Consider the following 20,467-nt stretch of genomic DNA (forward strand, 5'->3'; position numbering starts at 1 on the left):
TCCTAGGTACGGGTTCCCAGTGACAATTGAGTCAGACAGAGGTGGACACTTCTACAATGAGCTCATGGGTTTAATTTGTGAAGCATTGAGCATACAGCAGAAGCTACATTGTGCATACAGACCAGAGGCTTCTGGTGTTGTAGAACAGATGAATGGCACAATCAAAAACAGAATTGGTAAGATGTGTTTAGCCACTGGAATGAAATGGCCTGATGTCTTGCCTCTAATGCTAATGACTATTAGGTCTACTCCAGATAGAACCACAGGGTTGAGTCCACATGAAATATTGATGGGACGAGCAATGAGACATGCTTTCGTGCCTGTCAACAAGTTGATGACAATAACTGATGACATGATTTTGGATTACTGTAAAGGCCTGGCTGACGCAGTTCATTCTGTGTTTCACCAGGTTGGAGAAGACGCCACCACACTTGAAAAGAAGCAAGCCCATGATCTAAGTCCAGGGGACTGGGTGAGGATAAAAGTGCACAGAAGAAGAAATTGCTTGGTTCCAAGGTGGGGAAGGCCAAGACAAGTTATTTTGACTACGACAACTGCAGTAAAGTGTGCTGGTGTGAAAAACTGGGTACATGCAAGTCATAATCTGAGAGTTCCGAATCCAAAGGATGGGACTGGTAAAGAGTATTTTGAAGATTCAGATTCCAGTGATGATGAAGAGACTGAACAAGTGAGAAGAAAAAAGAATCCTGAAAGGGGGGAAGGAGAAAGAGAGTCAGAGTCAGGTGATTCTTTTTTCTTTCCGAGAGAGACTTCAAGGGAAACATTGAGAGCCTCAGAGGAGAGATCGGATTCTGTAAGAGTGCCTGAAGTTCCAACGAGTGGTGAAGAAAGAGGAGAAAGGAGCAATTCCACAGAGATTACACCGGAGTCAGATGAAGAGATTGAAAATCCACTTGAGATTACTAATGAAGAAGTAGGGTCAGAAGAAGATAGAGAGGGACAGATTGCGGAAGACCCCCGAGGAGGTGTAGGGGACATTCCTGATAAGCTAGGTGAAGGGACAAGTAGACAGAAAGAAGACTGCTTGTTGGAGACCCGAGGAGGGACAGAAATAGGGAAATCTCAATGGGTGGAGAAAAAGACTGTGGAGCAAAAGAAAATTGTTCATGGACCAGAGGCAAATGAAACCGAATCGGATGAAAGTGAGAATGAGAAATCAGAGGGTCGAGTTCTGAGAAAGAGAACTTGGATCGGAGAAAGAAATAATAAAGAAATGAGACCAAAAAGGAGTGTGAGAGGAGATCTTTGGCCTAATAAGATAAAGAGGCTGAGATACAGACTGACACGAGCAAATTCATCGAAAGCTGAACAGGTGAACGAGGTGTCCAGTCAGAATCAAGCAAAGGGTGATAAACAAAAGGTTTCAAAAGAACCAGAGGAGATCAAGAGAATAAGAAAGCCTAACCAGAAGTATAGGTCACCGGAATGGACGTACGTGGCACTGTCTGAAGAAGAAGAGGCAGAAAGTCAAGGAAATCCAGAGGAGACCTTACGAGGAGTGGTTGAGGAGGAGAAAACTGTTGGAATCCTGAAAGTTATCTTGACTGACATTGGAGAAGAGTCAGATGCTCAGCATATTGAAGATCTGATACAATTTGATGTTGCGGAAGAAGAAGTGAAAAGTGATGAAAATCCAAATTGAGTGAACTAAAAGAGTCACTTGGAAAAGAAGTGAAAAGAAGAAAATCTAAAATTAGCTGTTTGAAATAATCTAGTGTTCTAGTGATTCAGTGGTGGAGTAGTAGAGGCTAAGTCAAAAGACACTGCCAGAGTAATAAGATGGCTAACACAGAAAATAATCAAAGTAGATGTGCCTTCTTGAAAAAATGGTGTAGAATGTGCTGCTGCTGTACAGGATTATTAATGCTACTATGGGGTGTACTTGCTTTACTAGTTACTTTTGGAGTTACAATAGACACTTTTGGAATACACACTGAGAATATGACTAACATAGGGAAAAGTTCGCAGAAAATAGTGCCAACTAGAATTAGTAACATTTACATACATAAAGATAGGTCAATTAATGATTTTTCTAGTAATGTTTTTTCAAAGTTGTTGTACGAATACGTAAAGACAATGGAAGTAAGGGATTGTTACGTTTGTATGCAATTGCCTACATCCGTTTCAGAAGGAGTTACTTATCACCATCTTCCAGCTACGTATGGGATTTCATGTAGTGTGTTAAGTAGTGTTTTTTATTTGTTAGGGAAAATAGATTATGAGATGTCTAACAAGGATATCATTTTTGGGCAATTGCCTATGGATAAGAAACTGAACCCTGCTAAAGAAGCTAACATTTTTGGTGAGATTTTTATTGAGACAGAAGAATTAACATTAGATTACATTTTTAGAAACAATTTAACTTGCAGTTTGAAAGAAGAAGAAAAGGCTTTTCTAGACATGGTAGAGAAAAGGAGAGTGAGTATGCATGAAAAGGCAGGAGAATACAAAATGAGTGAGACAATATGGGATATTGAGATGGGAAAGGAGTTGAAGAATGGGGCCAGTCACACTTTGGCTTTAGATGCACCACAGAAGGGTAAACTATGCATTACCAGAAGGAAATCCCAATATGATAGTTATTTTGTTGGGACTAGTGAGTGCCATGATACATACTTTATTGCAACAGGATGGGGATTCAAGGGGGGAGAAGATCCAGTTTTCCCGGGAGTGTATTATATTTGTGGGAGTAAGGCTTATTACAGGTTGCCTGACCATTGGTATGGCACGTGTTATGTTGGCCTGGTCTTTCCAAAGATTTTCCATATAGATAAGATAGAAGATGCAGAACAGATTAATCTACTAACACGCTTTAAGAGAGAAACTTGGTCAGAAATTGTAGGTGATATTTTTGGAGCTTTAATTCCAGCAGTGGGAATTTCCTTAAATGCATATGGAATTCGGAAACTGTCAACAGTGGTGGATCGCTTATCGACAAGCACCGCTGGAGGGTTTCTTTTGGTAGATACGGAGATGGTTGCCTTACGCGCCATGTCTATGCAAAATCGACTTGCCCTTGATATTCTATTGGCCAAAGAGGGTGGAGTTTGTGGAATGCTGAAAGTTCAACATTGTTGCACTTACATTCCTGACGAAAGCAAAGATCTAAAGGTCTATATCAAAAATATTACTGATTTGCATGAAGAATTAGTACCACTGGAAGCTGAAAGTAGCTGGACTAAAATGGCTAATAGAATAGTTGCCGTTAAGAATTTCACTGCTAAAATAGGTAGTACCATAATTGGTAAGATATTGTTTCCTTTGACATGTGTGATTGTTGCTTTATTGATACTTAGATTAGGGTGTTTGTGTTGTAAAAACAGGGGAGGGAAAAAGAAAATAATAGGACAGAATACTGAAAAGAAACAAAAAAGAGGTCAAAGAGACACCCACAAGAAATAGAATTAGAGGAATTGAGGGAGAGTGTTTACTTGGAGTTGAAGAGGGATGATGAAAGAGAGTCTGGTGTGTAGAGTCATAAAAAGACATTTCAATTTCTCCTAAGAAATGGGGACTACATTTTTAATTTTTTTTTTGGGGTTTGGTTTTTGTGGTGATAATATATCACCAAAGGGGGGATTGCTGGAGCAGGGTTTTCAATTGAAAATTTATTGAGATTTAAATTCCAGTTTATGTTTATAAGTCATAATTAAAATTACTGATAATTAATTATTAAATATTAATCTTGTTAAAGTTTCGGATTAATCAACTTTACTAATGAAAGAATTAAACGCGGGATTGCATTTATGTTGTTATATTAATACGTGAACTAAATTGGTGAGCAGATTAATTAAATAAGTGTTGCTAAAGTGTTATTTGTAATGTGTTTGCGCTTTGAAATAACGTGCTTTAATGCTTTCTTGTGTTGCAGATGGCTAGGTAATCACATACACATAAGGGTATTAGTGGGAATTAACACTGTATAATAATTACGATGTGGTAACGCTGTTTTGTGTTTCTTTTAATTAAGATGGTCCGTTTTGGCCTAGACAAAGATGGCCGATATTTACAGCCTGCATTCGAGTAGATGAAATACGACGAGAGGCCTCGCTGAATATGGTTGGAAACCACCTGACCTCAGCCTCTGACTGTATTAAAAGTTTCCGTGAGGACAGCAGCTCTGGGCTTGCTGCCAGTTGCCCTTGGAGAAGAATAAAGCCACAATGAACTCTGATAAACTTGCGGTGGCTTCACTATGATTCCGAGGAAGAGCATTCATGTATGTAACATTTTTTAGTTTGTGCTTCCTTCTTCCATGTTTTTATTTTTTGAGATTTTCGAGAGCGGAGGTTTTCTAAATGTTGCGAGTCAACATCCTTTCCTGCTCGCTCTGCTCAATGGCTCAACGGACGTTTAGAGTTTGTTTGTTACTTTCAATGTTTAAGTTTTAGTATAAATATTGTTCGACTAGGGAGGGTCTAAGGTCACTTCTTCTTGAACCTATGCTCGAGAGGATCAATGCTGATTGAGAGGACGGCGACTCGGGAGACTTTACTGAGAGACCTGTCCTGACCCAAATCCTGACATTTAGCTAGAATAGGTAATTATGAGAATAATGATTTTGCTATTGATTGACTTTCATTTGAACTAATTTAGATAAAAGATAACCTTTGTTTGAATTCCAGTGTCGGGTGGTTATTTCTTTGTCATTTATTGAGTTACAAATGTATTTAAATCATGACTCAAGACAGATCTATTAGGTCGCATTGACCTCAGTTTAGATGCAGATTGCTTAGGATTTCTCTCGTATATTCAGTGTGGACAGAGTAATAGAATGAATGTTAGTGTGATGGGCCCTAGCGTATGATGTGTGTATGTACGTATGACTGTGGAATTACTCTGTCCGTGGAAGTAGGGAGAATTTATATGCTCCGATCTGCAGCAGTAGCAATTCACCTTCTCTAGTTATTATGTTCTTATCCTTGTCGAACCATCTTTTAATTTTACCGAACAAGGATTTCTTCTTCTTTTCCTCCGTTTGGTAATACATTTTCGCTTTTACCACAACTCTCTAGTCCCTTCCGCAACTGTTCGATCTTTTGTCCAATAACAGCGCGACTCACACCAACGCACCAATCCTGGAGCGTCTACGTCACCCTGTACTCCTTCCAATCCCTGCGCGGCTCACACCAACGCACCAATCCCAGCGCGAGCACTGTTCTAATCCACTGTCCAATCACAGCGCGGTCTGTCTCTGACGTCAGTAGTCGCTGCAGTCGCTTCTACTCTTGTCTCCCGTCATTCGTCTACCCCTCCTTTACAAAACCTTCTCAGTAGACTTAGTTTCAGATTCTACAAAATCTATTAGTTACAACATATAAACATCTCCATTGTCTGTTTCGCTAACCACAGAATAGTAAAGTAAAGTCTTTCTCACAAGAATCCCGCTTCTCTCAAGAACAGCGCTTACCTCTGCTCCACTTCGGAATTCTTACTTTCATTGACACAGTAGCACATCCCTCTACTCTGCCCTTCTATCATGCATCCATTAACTGTTTCCTCCAGGAATGCTCCAAAGAGTCTCACAATCAACTAAATGCTCATACATTCACGCACTTTCACACCAGAAAAATGTAGTACATCCACACAGAATCCTGCCTTTCCCGTGAACAGCGAACAATCTGTCCCACTACAGAATTATAACACACGTTAACCAAGCAGCGCCTACCTCTGCCCAGTCCTTCAAACATGCTCAGAGAATACCTATTACTTCTCTAGCAGTAAGCTTTAACGGCAAACCTTACGGATCCCTGGGACTTAAGACCAGAGTTTCACAGATAACCTTCGCTACCATACACACTCATTTTATACTGAAAATATGTCTCTAAGAGTAACACACGACGATGTCACCAATTCCGAACCCAGACAATGCGACGCGCAACTTCAATTGTCACACGCTTTTCCCTGCATACGTACAGGGCCAACAATCCCGTCTTTCCCGAGAGCAGCACTCACTTCCCTCTGCCCTACTACGGAACCGTCACCAGCTCCCCACGTTCCAGAAGCCGTACACACTACATATAACTCAATACGACGACTTCAACATATAGTATTAGTACATATATCAACATCAATCAATAAATCAATGAATCCAAAAGCCTATGTACAAGCAATCTATCAGATCAAGACAATAATCTAAAACCATCATACTGCTACCAGGAAACTGCTGCAGATCGGAGCATATAAATTCTCCCTACTTCCACGGACAGAGTAATTCCACAGTCATACGCACATACACACATCATACGCTAGGGCCCATCACACTAACATTCATTCTATTACTCTATCCACACTGAATATACGAGAGAAATCCTAAGCAATCTGCATCTAAACTGAGGTCAATGCGACCTAATAGATCTGTCTTGAGTCATGATTTAAATACATTTGTAACTCAATAAATGACAAAGAAATAACCACCCGACACTGGAATTCAAACAAAGGTTATCTTTTATCTAAATTAGTTCAAATGAAAGTCAATCAATAGCAAAATCATTATTCTCATAATTACCTATTCTAGCTAAATGTCAGGATTTGGGTCAGGACAGGTCTCTCAGTAAAGTCTCCCGAGTCGCCGTCCTCTCAATCAGCGTTGATCCTCTCGAGCATAGGTTCAAGAAGAAGTGGCCTTAGACCCTCCCTAGTCTAACAATATTTATACTAAAACTTAAACATTGAAAGTAACAAACAAACTCTAAACGTCCGTTGAACCATTGAGCAGAGCGAGCAGGAAAGGATGTTGACTCGCAACATTTAGAAAACCTCCGCTCTCGAAAATCTCAAAAATAAAAACATGGAAGAAGGAAGCACAAACTAAAAAAGGTTACATCCATGAATGCTCTTCCTCGGAATCATAGTGAAGCCACCGCAAGTTTATCAGAGTTCATTGTGGCTTTATTCTTCTCCAAGGGCAACTGGCAAGTCCAGAGCTGCTGTCCTCACGGAATCTTTTAATACAGTCAGAGGCCGAGGTCAGGTGGTTTCCAACCATATTCAGCGAGGCCTCTCGTCGTATTTCATCTACTCAAATGCAGGCTGTAAATATCGGCCATCTTTGTCTAGGCCAAAACGGACCATCTTAATTAAAAGAAACACAAAACAGCGTTACCACATCGGAATGATTATACAGTGTTAATTCCCACTAATACCCTTATGTGTATGTGATTACCTAGCCATCTGCAACACAAGAAAGCATTAAAGCACGTTATTTTAAAGCGCAAACACATTACAAATAACACTTTAGCAACACTTATTTAATTAATCTGCTCACCAATTTAGTTCACGTATTAATATAGCAACATAAATGCAATCCAGTGTGTAATTCTTTCATTAGTAAAGTTGATTAATCAGAAACTTCAACAAGATTAATATTTAATAATTAATTATCAGTAATTTTAATTATGACATAGACATAAACTGGAGTTTAAATCTCAATACATTTTCAATTGAAAACCCTGCTCCAGCAGAACCAACTCCTCTCCACCAGTACTTCTGGGCAGAACGCTCAGTCTGGGGCTGTCGCCCAGAAATCGACTCTTGACATGCAAGGGGTAAGTCCTGGATCCCTCCAGCTGTGGCAGGTTAGTAGAGAGCACATGTGCAGGTAGGACAACTTTACCTTCTAGTCAGTTACCTGGTTTCTGGTTCTTTGCAGCCAACAATGGGATTGAAGTCTCATGCTATTCGGCTCGAGTATCTGGGTGTCCCCTTACTATCCCATCTGGGTGACCTGCCTCCCTCCTCTGCCGGCGAAGATGCTTGCCTCCCTGAACTATTGAGTTTCACTCCAAGAAAAGAAGCTTGAATGGCCATGATGATGTCTCACAGCACAGGCTTTGCTGCCTTCTGACCTCTCCTGCATCTGCAGGCAGGCGAGTGTTGCAAACGTTGACTGAACACCTCTATGTCAGTATCCCTCTAAATAGTAACAATACCACAGAGCTGTCAAACTTTGGCTGTCTTGGGATTGCCAACAACTGGGCTGGTGAATCAAGCCCCTTGCTTTGAGACTGGAGCAACCCACTGAAACAAACGTTTGTCTTTGTAGGCACCTTGTCCGGTATCCCTCGGCCACCAGAGGAGTGACAGGACAAAAGCCACCAGGTACTGCATGGCACATGGGCCTCTACCTCCACCTGCAGCCCCAGGTGCTATTTAGGGAGCACACTCCATGCAGGTCAGCTCAATTGTAAGATAACCCATGCGTGCACCGGCAGAGGTACCAGGAAGTAAGGTGATCAGTGGCTATAGGGCCTTGGGTATTCTAGCTACAGACTCCAGCACTCGTTAGCTACTCAGGCAGCCAGCTCCTGTGGGCCTGGGCCACCTGGTGAGTAGCTGGCCAGGGCAATATTGCTGGACAGTTAGCCTTCGAAGCCAACTCCAATTTGTGTCTCCTCCCTAGTTCCATCTTGGGGGCTTAATAGTTGAAGAGAAATGGCTCCATGTGTAGGCCAAAAATGTTCAGTATGTTCAAATTAGGAAGGCAGATAGCACCCCTGTGCATACAGGAGCGACTGTATTAGCAGCCCCAGGAGGTGCAAAGGTGTGACCTCGAACAAGCCACAGTGAGAACTCTATGAAGCCACATGAATGTTTGGGGCCTGCTTTCACCCCCAGACAGGGCTCTGGAGACCATCCAGAGATGTCTCCCCTACCTGTATAGGGTGCTACTAGAGCACAAAGGACTCTCATACTCCTCCGGCACTGGGAATTCTGTGATGCCTGTGTGAATGGCAGGGGCCTGGCTGACCCTCCAAATGAGCCCCAGGGCCTGGACTCCAGGCCACAGCCACCTTCGCTACCAAAGGGAGAAATATTGCCAGCCCCAGGTTAAAAAAATTGAAAACCACCCAACTATTAAGCGCGTCAGCTTTAAAGTCATGCTTTAACCAAAACGTCATCAATTGCAATTGCCATCCTGTTCATTCCCAAGGCAGATGGGATCATTGGCTAAATACAAACATGTTCACTTTGGGCCCCTCTAAGTCCCAGCATGCACTTTGTAAGACAAGAAGACCCAGCTTGCAGTGGGAGCCGACTACGCCAATCGGCATGCATAGAAAGCAAGACTAAACACACTCCTGTATTTCTTGCAAGCCTATATCACCCACCAAGCACTTTGGGAAGAGGGGTTCTAAATTTCTTAACACTTAACAAAAGATCTCTAAATTAGCAGTTCCCCTTTTTCTGAAGAAACCGAGCCTCTGCATTTTGCACTCCACTGACCACACTGAAAATGAGTTACCATTCCACCCCATCTATTGCTCCAAACACACAAGAGCTGCTACCATTTTTGCCATTTGTTCCTAAACACACAAGTTTTGGCCTGAAAATCTGTGGCTATCAGGATTACTTGAACATGACACTCAGCTCTGTTTATTGTAATGGAATCAAGGATCAAAAGTGTTTGTGGATTACTCAAGGATGACATGGCTTCCAAGAGGGGTGGATATGATTCCTTTTAATCTATGCCTCTTTTCTAGCCCTCACAAAATAAGACCGTGTAAAAGAAAAAAGCAACCCATGGATTTGGAAGACTGGAGTTTTCAACTGGTGAGAACGTGTGTCCAGTGCTGCAAGTAGGAAGGTCCACTCATACCACCTTGTATTTCCAAGTTACGCTCATAGGGAAGGATGAGTGCAGTGTGTCTAGCGATGTCAGACACCTCACTGCCTGGGGCACTAAAGGAGACACCGCCTAATACTCTGGAAAGAACCAGTTTGGGTGGGGAAAGTCATTTTGGAGTTCGGAATATGTCCCTGCAAAGTAAGCTTTTTTTTATAGCACATGGTAGAGAACGTGGGACAGTAAATAAGAAATGCTCTCTTTTTGAGACAACACGATAGTCCTGTCCTCTTGTTAGCAGGAAGCACCTGCTTCATTTAGGAATAATTTACCAGTGTGCAGTTTACCTAAGCACAAGAGTACACATATTGCCTTATTTGCGTTTTTTTATGATTTGTTTGGTTATATGATATGATAAAAAAAAGGTACAAGGCAGCAGCAAATCTGGTTGTTCCAGGAGGGCCGGAGCTAACCGCGGCACCATGAAGAAGCAGGGATTTTGGCTCCTTGGCCGCCTGGTGCTCCTCAGGCAAACCCTCTTGGATTCGAACACCCATAGATGACTTGAAAGAGCAGTTAAACGGAGGAGGCAGGGAGCTGAATTGAGAACTCTGGTCCAAAAGCTCCCTCTGAGCTGAGAGAGTTGCAGAGTTCTGCTGGCAGTCCGGAGTTAACTAAGATGGTGGCCATGACGGAGTGAGCGCACGGACTTTGGTATCCAGAGAGAGTGGCAGAGAAGTGCAACTGTGTCTGATAGGTTGAGCGCCAACTGTTGATAGGGACACTGACCTGCCACTGCTGTTGATGTCTGCAGTCTTGCACATGCCGAGAGAAGGTGAGGGAGGTGTGTGCTGGAGGCCACAGTGAAGACATGTTTGCAGGTGGCAGGGTCAGTCAGATTTATAGGCTACGCTCGGAGCACTCGGTGGGATCTTGTGGCGGGGATTAACGAGGGGGAGCCTGAACTCTATACTAGAGGACGTTAACACCCTTGAAAGGCAACAGCGATCGGCACTGAGGTGGGAGATGTTGCTGGCACTGCCCTCACAGGATTAAAATATACTGTAATGGTCGGATACTCGGGGAAGAAGCATAGTAAATGTGGTTGGACATGAAAGAAATGACTTGTTGAATGCACAATTCGCACTGGAGTGCTTGCTAATGATGGGTCGAAATGAACTATTAGGCAAAACTGACATTGCATGGCATTTCCCTGCATGTTGAAGGGGATTGTGAATACTGGGGAGAGGGAGACGTATAAAGAATCGACAAACTATAGGCACAAAGCAATGTACATGTATTATTCCTGCGCTATCCTGGTAGATGTGTCCAGGTAGCTGAGCGATTACTTTGTGAGACCTACTAAGAACATTTTATAGGAACAGATTTTGATATAGAGTGAATATTTTGAACACTTTCTGAAGATGGGCAGGGCTCTGAAGTCTAAATAAGACATGGAGGAAGCAGTAAGAAAAGTTGCACCATTGCATACAAGGGTGAAAGGGAAAGAAGATCCACCCCCGTTCCCGCCAAAGATGTGCTGGATGCCATTAGCGCCTATAGATCCCACCAAGACTTTCTGGAAAATAAAATGTGTCATAATAGAACTAGGCCTGTTAAGGGAGGATAAAAGGAAGATGGCACAGAGTGCTAAAAATGATTAATCAACTGTTATCAAAACTCACCTCCACCTCCAAAAAACTTGAGGCAATTGAAGAACATGCAGAAAAAACCCAGGCTATGGAGAACAGGGTGGATGCTCAGAAGGACGCTCAAGGTTCAACAGCATTCTAGTAGTGGGACTCCCTGAAAACGTTAAGGGAGATTCAATGATATTCTTTTTGGTGGATTGGCTGTGAAGATGGTAGCCCCTTAGAACCTGACCTAGTATGACTTAAGAGTGCATAGAGTGCTAGCCTGACTCCCCACGGCAGGCACACCCCTGAGACCTGTTGTGGCCAAGCTCTGCATTTCAGAGATAGAGGTTTTATCCTGAAGCAGGCCCATACCTCAGGCCCATATGTGGTAGAGAATCCTGGATTATACACTGGCAGTCCAGTCCCCACGTGCATTATTTTTGGCAGTTAAAAAAACACTTCAATAACTTATGTATAATACTGGTGGAAAGAGGAAGCCAGTCGAAAGTCTTGAAAAGCCTAAAGCGACTAAATGACTATTAGGAAGAGATGGAGTTGCAGGGAGCAACTACTAGAATTTAGTAGACTCTCAGGTCTAAAAGTAAATGTGGGTATGCTGTCAAGGGGCTGAATGCCACAATCGGACCGACAGCAATGGGACAAGTGGTCAACTGGTCACCCACTACAATAAAGTACTTAGGAGTTTACATTTAGAGATCGGAAGACATAAATCTAGAGGAAAATATTCTTTCTGAGATGACTTCCCTTAGGGGGATGATACGGTTTTGGAAGACTCTTCCTTTATATGTCATGGACAAGGTAGCATTGTCAAAATTAGTCCCTCTGCCAGTTCATATTCATAGAGGAGTGTTTAATGATCTTGATTGCATGCTAGTGGACTTTTTGATGAGGAAGTTGAGAAATCTGGTGGGGGGCAGTTAGTGGCCTCTGACTTTGAGCATCTTTACCTGGCTGCTCTGCTGCAATGGATTTCCGGATGAAGAGCATTCAGCCGGTGGAGGCAGGGGGGCGAGCGAAGACAGGTGCCCATGGAGCAACTTCCCAAGCACTCTTGATTCAAATTCTTCTTAGGTCTTTTAGGAAACAAGTGGTAAAGATGAAGACATACTGGTCAGAACAGTCCAGTTTATCAGGGCCCGGGCCTTACAGAAAGCACATACACATTATCTATTTGCTAACGACTTTCCGTTGGCATCACTAACAGGGTGGCCTCATAGGAGAAAGTGAGGTGATAGCAGACATGAGCCAAGAAGGGCTTGCATCATTGGGTAACTTACATGATGGAGGTATAAGCTTAGGAGTCCCAGATTTGTCCAAAGAATATAATATACCACAAGGACACTTTTTGCTTCAAGGGGCTATTAGGGGAGCAAAACACAAATGGTTAAAAATGGGGATGGAGGTACCCTCTAGACATGAGTGCCTCTGGTAGATTTTCATGATAGAATACAAAACTAGAGCAGTCACACACCTCTCTAGAGCACTCTTGAAGGCTGTAGAGAACGACCTTCAAATTACTGAATAATGTGGACTATTCTCCTTAAGTGGTCCCCAAAAATCCCCAGAGGTGTCCAAAAATGCTCAAATTCAAGTTATACATAATTTCATACATCGAGCATACATCTTTCCTAAAAGGATTAATTGCATGTTCCGGGAGGTAAAGGTAGGGTACCCAGAAGACAGCAGATTTCTATCATATGGTATGGTCATGCCCCTCCCTTTCGGGGAATTGGGATACAATACTAAAGGTAATAAACAGGGCCACAGACCACAAGATCCCTCTGGCCCGTTAGTTTGTTTACTGGGCCATTTCCCTAGAACTAAGGCTCATTTAGTTCTACTGGATTCTTGGATCAGGGATTAGTACTGGTTAGGGGACAGTTTGCGATAAGCTGGAAGAATTCTGGAGGACAAGGACAAGTGTTGTAGGGAGTTGGAATTATGGGCAGAATGTGAGTGCAATGCTTTAACGGAAGAACATTGTGGACTGCAACAAAGTCCCATAGCAGTGTCTTGGGACGTAATATTGAGTTCCTGCTGAACTATAGATAGATCGAGACAATTGTACCCCCACTAATATATGGCGAAGAATCAACATATATTCTGTTAGGGAGATGGGGGAATGGGGTAATTCGAAATGACATGTTCGGATTTTAGCTACATAACTGGCATACAAATCCATACCCCTTTATGTTAGAGTGATGATGACTCACCTGCTTTGTGGATATAAGACTCCGGTAGCAAACCCCATTCAGAAATACCTTGTATGTTATGTTTCAACATCAATGTTTGTTTTATTTATGATGGATATGCATTTGTTCACATATGCAAGATTATAACTCGGACAGATCTGGTGCCCTAGACAAATGGATGTAGAAAGTGATACTGTATAGATTTTATGGATATACCCATTTCGAAGTGCATTACTAGACTATCGCTTGAATTGCATAGCTGCAGAAAGTTGGGGATCAGTCTTTTCTATTGTAACTGTGGCACATTTTGCACCGTTGAGTAGTTGTGTGCTGAATGAAATAATAAAAAGTGTTTAAACTAATTTCCTTGGAGAAGTAAGCCTGGGACACTTGGGGCGACATTTATGGGGAATTGGAGTGGGGCAGCGGAGCAAGTCACCTTGCTGCGCTGCCCTATGTCAAAATGAAAGTGCAGGAATGCACCGTCTTCATCCAACATGGTGCATTCCTGCCCTTTCTCCCTGCGCTGGCACCATTTCAGCATCCTAGCACCAAAGCAGGCACCCTTGCACCATGGTGCAAGGGTGCCTGTGTTGTAAGCAGGATTGTTTAAGTACAGGAAGGGCCCCTTTCCAGCACAGAAACAATCCATTTTGGTGTGTTCCTCTTTCTATGTGTGCTGCAGAATGCAGCACATACAGAAAGAGGAATAAACGAGGAGAAAAGGGTTTTTCTCCTTGCTACGCCTCACCTCAGGAGGCGTAAGGTTTTGGTGAATTCCCAGGTTTACATGGTCTTGTAATCTGGGGAAGCATCAAAATCCATGGGTGTTGCATTGGGAACACCCAGTGAACCCCTCCCTAGCGCAGAATTAGGCAACACAGCGATATGCGCTCGTTTGCCTTACGCCATATCTACGAGGCCATTCAAAGCCATGCAAAGTATCTTTGAGTGGCCTCATAAATATGATTTGGTGGTTTTCCCTGCCGAAGCTTCACAAAACGTTACACTCCGGCAGTGCAGGTGGCTCATAGATAAGCCATTATTGTTGCCTAGGAATCCATAGCAGCACATCCACTGTGTCACTCTGGCCAAGTGACTTGACTATCAGATTGCTCCTGGACTATTTTTCTGCCCCTTAGCAGTCCAAGCAACGGCAGCGGAGACAAAATACCTCCCCCACACAGAGGAAAACCTGTGAAAAATATGGTCCACCTTCATTTTAGTTCAAACATAATGTTCTGGACTTCATGGACCTCATGGTAAGGAATTCTCCAAATTAGTCTTTCAAGGTGTTCTAAGAGTTCTTTCTGATAACAAAGCCAGATTCTGCAGACACAATTTGAGCATTAGATGGCTAAAAACAACAAGCAGTGCCAACTTGGAGATCAGAACAGCAAACTCCTAATATGGGAACCACATATCTTTAAACCAGTCTTTTTTGCGATTAAATCAAAACAATGTAACTGGAAATGAAAACCTAAAATGTGTTTGCTCTGAAGAGAGCAGGTTGAATGTAGATCTTGATCTGGGCCTTCAAAGGTTCATAGAGGGAGTTGGGTGAATGGACTTGCATCTCATGTTTCATTTGTGTTACAAGTCCTGATATCCTCTTGATCATAAGCAGGACATCCTTGTGTTAGGGAGATGGGCAGGAATGATGCAAGTACGTGTATGTAGATAAAGTGGCTTCTTATCCTATAGTTATTCAGATTGGCCTTTGTGCATACAAATGCAAGTACACACAAATACTAGGATTTTAAGTTTGTGTTAGAAACTGTAGAAACAAGCAATACATACCTTCACAGAATTACACTGAAGAATTTGAGCACTTGAATCACTGACAAGAAATGATCCAACGGTGGCACTCCTTACAACTGTATGGGCTTGTAGTAAGAATCCTTTAAACGTGGTACCAGAGCCTGCTTGTAGAGTCACTTGAGAAAAACAAATGAAAAGTGTATATAAATGAACTAAGTTTTATTCATGTAAATGATGAGAGAGGCTCAATTGCTCACTGTGAAATACATTATTAGCTCCTCAACCCATTTTCTCATACCACTGCTTGCTATAGGAGGTGTCTTCTATCTATGCACCAAGTGACTTAGCTGAACCAATGGAAAGTATCTAATCACTCTCCCCCTCCTCGATATGTCCCATCTACCCACCTACCAATAAGTGATAAAATAGGTTGGAACCCCGAATACTTGTATATCCCCAAGCTAAAAAAATGAGAATTCAGGCAATCAGTGGCAGCTGCAGCCAAGAAAGTTTACAAATTCCCTGAACTCTTGGAAGAGAATGCTGATAAAGAAATCCTTGATGAACTGGAAGCTATAACGTATCAAACTTAGGAAGGAGTTTAGCCCTAATATTTCAGCTGGTGTGGAAGTGTTGCTGACCCTTTTCTCTGTGAGGCTCAACCTGGAATTCCCTCCACCCGGAACATAGGATCGAAGAAATAAGGGCACCTGGTTGCTGAACTCACACTTTTCTGAATTTAACAGGAGTCATGTTTGCTGCAGTGTAATAAAGACATCTATTATAGTTTATTTCTGAATGTTCAGCGTGCGTCGTTCAAACCCCAATGTGTCACTGCTGTCGTTGAATCGGAATGGAAAGGCTATATCACTGTACTTTCCAGACCATGTACTAAAACATCTAAGCCACAGAAGAAATGATAAAGTAGAGCCTCTTGTCCCCAACTTCCCAAAATGCGTGAGAATGTGTAATGCATCAGGACCAAAAATCCACCCCAAGATGGTTTTATACCTTGTACAGGTAAAATTGTAATAGTACTTGAACTTCATCTGGATGGCTAATTAGATTATTAATATATGTTCCTCAGCATTGCTCTTGTTCTATTGATGTGGTTAGTATAAGAATGTCTAAGCATTGGGCGAAATTTGAATTATGCAGCATAATTGGAGTAATTTGGGGAACTTTGTGTTACACGAGATTCTCACAGTTTCACCATTACGCCACTTGAGTAACTACACATCATTTTCGGTAGAAATTTACAGCGCACATGCCATTCACTGTAAAAATTTACTGCAAATACATGGGAACAACAGAATGCGAGCTGCTGTTCTTGGGGTTTATGCTTTTTTGATCTATTTTAGAGCGAGATAAGTCCTTAAGTCAAAAAATTACTCAAATGTGTATTTTGAGCTAAAATGTAACAGTAAACGATGGATTTGCAGTTCACGTTATTACGCATAATTTCATGTACTGTTGCAGAAATTCTGTATAATTACACAAAATCAGATTATGTGAATCTCGCCTGTCACTTCATTATCTCTTTCGCACCGCTCACTGGCCTTGCTAGTATCTGGCCAACCCGTAGTGTTAAGAATAATGACTGATTCTATAATGTAATCTTTGTATGGGCTGTTTCCTCTCCAAGCAGTGATTGGTGGAAAGGCACACAGAGATTGTGTTGAGGGGTTTTATTGTCATGTAGTGTTCCTCAAATTCTATTGTGTTTCTGAAACTGTTCAGCTACCATTTACTTGCAGTTCATGTTGAAGTGCATGGACATGAGGTCCAAGTGCTGGTCCGTACCTTTGGTTGACACCAAGCCACCACCTTCCGTTTAAGGGCATGGATGTCTTTTTGCATGGCCACTAACTTATGCCTGATCACTTTGGACAACAGGAATTTCCCGGCCCGCTGGGATAGGTAAATGGAAGATGGCGTAATCCAGGATTGTTTGACAATTGATCATACTCAAAAATGCACATCACATTGCATGTTGCCTTGCTGTCAAGGATCAGTTTCACTTTGGTAGTTCCGATCTTCAGACTTGAACTTGTTCCACCAAGCAAATCCATTGCTTCTAAACAACGTCATGTATTAGCTCTAATTTCAATCTCTTTAAGGAAAAGGTTCATCAGATTCATTTTTAGGTTGAGCCTAGCATTGCAGCGCATGCGCTGCTCACTTTGCGAGGCATACAGTATTCAGTATAGCGTGGAAGCTCTGCCCACTCTACGCTCATCTTTTTCATTGGCTTAGGTCCTAAATGCTGCCTTCCGATTGGCTTTAGGCTTGTTGGTCCCTCCTCATGACGGCCATGTCGTCATTTGTATCCTTCCATAGCTCCTGGCCCCTTTACTCCGAACACTATTTTCTTCTCTGTTCCCCCCTGCCCCCTCCCTCAGTCCGTGACTTCTCCCCCCCTTGGCCCCCCACTCCTGTTCGTGCCTTCTCGCCCGCACTCCAGTTTCCAATGCAATAAGTCTCGCGTAAATACAAGTCCTATTGCATTGCAAATGCTTGTTTATTTTGCCTTCCACAACAGGAGCTTAACATATGTCTTAATTGTTTTATTTGCTTCGGGTTTTCAATATACCGGCAGATTTCAGTACCCTCATTCTTCACATTTTAATGATTTTATTTTTAATACTATACTTGCAGCTAGGTTTCCCTATGGTAAGACATTTGCCTATGTTTTGAAATTAGTGGCCATAGAGGTAGGGCGTGGCTGTGGCATGCTTAGTTGCTACTCTACATTATTTTTTTCTTCGCTCTGCTTTAAATTATTATTTGTCAATGTTTCTGCAGACAGTTTTTCAGAATCAAGTCAAAGTATAATTATTTCAATTAGTTAAAACCATTACATTTCCTACAACACAGTATAGAGATTGGAATGTTACAAATTAATTTAAAAAAAGATCAAAAACTAATAAATACATTGTCGAGGGACACTTGCAGACTAATGGTTTATCATAAAGGGCAGGATGAAGTTAATAGAGTGTGCACAGACTAAACCTCCACGTGCCCTTCCGAAGCCAGATTGTATAGCTCCTGAGTTTCCCATGCTAAAACTGGGAAATTGGCGCAAGCCAAGCATAGTCATGTTAAGGATTTCTCGCAGCATCCTATATTATCTCGTCCATGCTTCCAAGTTAAAATGCAAAGGTGTTAGCGCAAATTTCGCTAAAAGTGCAGTACCAGTAGAAGCTCAGGTAGTATCGCCATGTCTATGCTTTGTTATTCCCTTTAGGATTTAAGATGAAGATGGAAATATCGGTGCGTAGGACACCCAAGAAAGCTAAAGTACTTTTCCAATATTTGGCTCTTAGTCATTGAGTATGAGTGTACCATGTCAGAGTGGAAGCCTTCTGAAAACCACCTGTGAAATCTTTTGATAGCCAGGAAGTCTAGCACATGAAAAAAAGTCGCAGTGCAGTCCTGGAATTAAACACATTTTCCAGTTGTGAGAATCCCAGCTTGTGAAGAAGCCTAAGCCAAATTCATTCATCCTTTGGCCGTTCAACATCATCTGCAGGTTATGATTTGTGTTACACCTGGTATACCCACCATTAAAATGGATATTGTGGTTAGACTGCTGGCCCTAAGACGTTTGGAGCTTTGTGTTTCGGTTATTTATTTTGCTTTTCTTATATCAATTTTAGTATCACTAACTAATTGTAATTTCACAGTGTGTTTTGTTTGCATCTTACTTTCATTTCTTCTCCTCACTAAAATGGTTGGTCCTCAGCACTTGAATAGAGTTACATTCCAAATACAAACAGAGGATGACTGCCAGACTCATTGTACTGTGATGTCAGAGTTGCAGTTTCACATGGGGCACATTTACACTACACCAGGTCCTGCTATAGGAGCAAAGTAACTCATCGCACTGCTTGCCACATGCTCCAAATGTGTGTCATTGACCACTTGCTCATAGGAGAATTCATCATTCATCACCAGATGTCCACTTTACCTTGTTTGTAGTGAGGAATGATGGCTCCAATACTCCTATGGCAATTTACATTTATGAGGGATCCTGCTCTAAAATAATAGTTGGCCTATTGTGAATACTTTTTTAGTAGTCATGGGTAAATAGAGGCTACAGGGTTCAAATTGTGACAATAACAAACCTGTACTGTCCTGGGCTTAATCCTGCTATTGAGCCCAAAACTGAGCAGGAAGTGCAACCCTTTAGTACTTAACACTGATGGTTGCAAAATCTTGCAGTCCCGAGCATACTCAGAAAGATAGTGTGGGGTTAGAAACTTAGAACACAAAAAAATCAGAAACTTGGTCTGGGTCACAGAGCTTGTGGTACAGCAAATTTTCCAGCTTGAGTTCTTCTTCCATCACAATCATAAAACCCCCAACCAAACAAGCAAGGCACTCACTACTGGCCATAGCAATTAGTACTCTGAACTCGGTGCAGGCCTTTGTGTCAATGTGGACTTTCCTATACACACTCTGGGTCTTATATATGGAGACTGAGGTTGGGGTATTGAGGATCCTAATGCTTCACTGCACTCTGGTTCTGCATTAGAACTCATGCAGGTTGGTGTTCCAAAACACCTTCCCTCTCTAGATGTATAAGATTCGGTCCACACTGCGAATAACCATCAGGTCTTTCAGATCTCTTTCACAGAGAGTTGTGCAGGTCCGTCTCCGGATTTGCAGCAGACTGATTGAATTGCTCCCACTTTGACTTCTTCAGAGCTCCTCTCCGGAGAGGTGTCTTTCTTGTGCAAGAGCACCTCCAATGTCCATCCAGAGCAGTGATTAAGTTATCTGCTTCAAAGCAGGGCCCAGGCAGCATATCCTGAAAGTACGGGTCAAAGTTTCTAGGGTTTTTGGCCCTGCATCGGTCAATGGGAGTTGATAGAAGCATATAGAGTTTCTTGTTCAACGTTGATGTGGAGTTCATGGCTTCTGGTAAAGTAATCTTAGAACTCTGGCAGGACTTTTCTGTTTAATTTACATACCAAAATGGCAGATGGTATTTGTGTAGACCAACCGTCAATGCAGAGACCAATTTCGGGCTATTGCTGCTTTTTGCACCTTACACTCAGACAGGTTCATCTATGGATTTTGTTGTCAGATGTTAGCAGGAAGGTAGGGAACCGTCGGGTATCTCCGATCAAGAGAGATCCACAAAAGGGTACAAGAGAGAGTGTGGCTGTGAAACGTAACTCACTGTTTGCCTCCAATATGTAACCCGTACAGTGAAAAATGGGACACAAAAGGGTATGGGAAAATCAAAGTGGTCCTCTGTTCCC

General features: G+C 42.3%; 1 protein-coding gene across 3 annotated transcripts in view; it reads right to left on the minus strand.

The window, feature by feature from the left end:
- LOC146834526 (ferric reductase 1-like) overlaps window positions 1-20,467 on the minus strand; it is a 594,548-nt gene that overhangs the window by 329,144 nt on the left and 244,937 nt on the right. For all 3 annotated transcript variants that reach the window (XM_085601924.1, XM_085601923.1, XM_085601922.1), the window contains one exon: window positions 15,237-15,373. In XM_085601924.1, coding sequence (XP_085458050.1) covers window positions 15,237-15,373 — 137 coding nt within the window. The remainder of the gene's footprint in view (window positions 1-15,236; window positions 15,374-20,467) is intronic.

This window comes from Triturus cristatus, chromosome 4_2, assembly GCF_964204655.1.
Source record: "Triturus cristatus chromosome 4_2, aTriCri1.1, whole genome shotgun sequence".
NCBI lineage: Eukaryota > Metazoa > Chordata > Amphibia > Caudata > Salamandridae > Triturus > Triturus cristatus.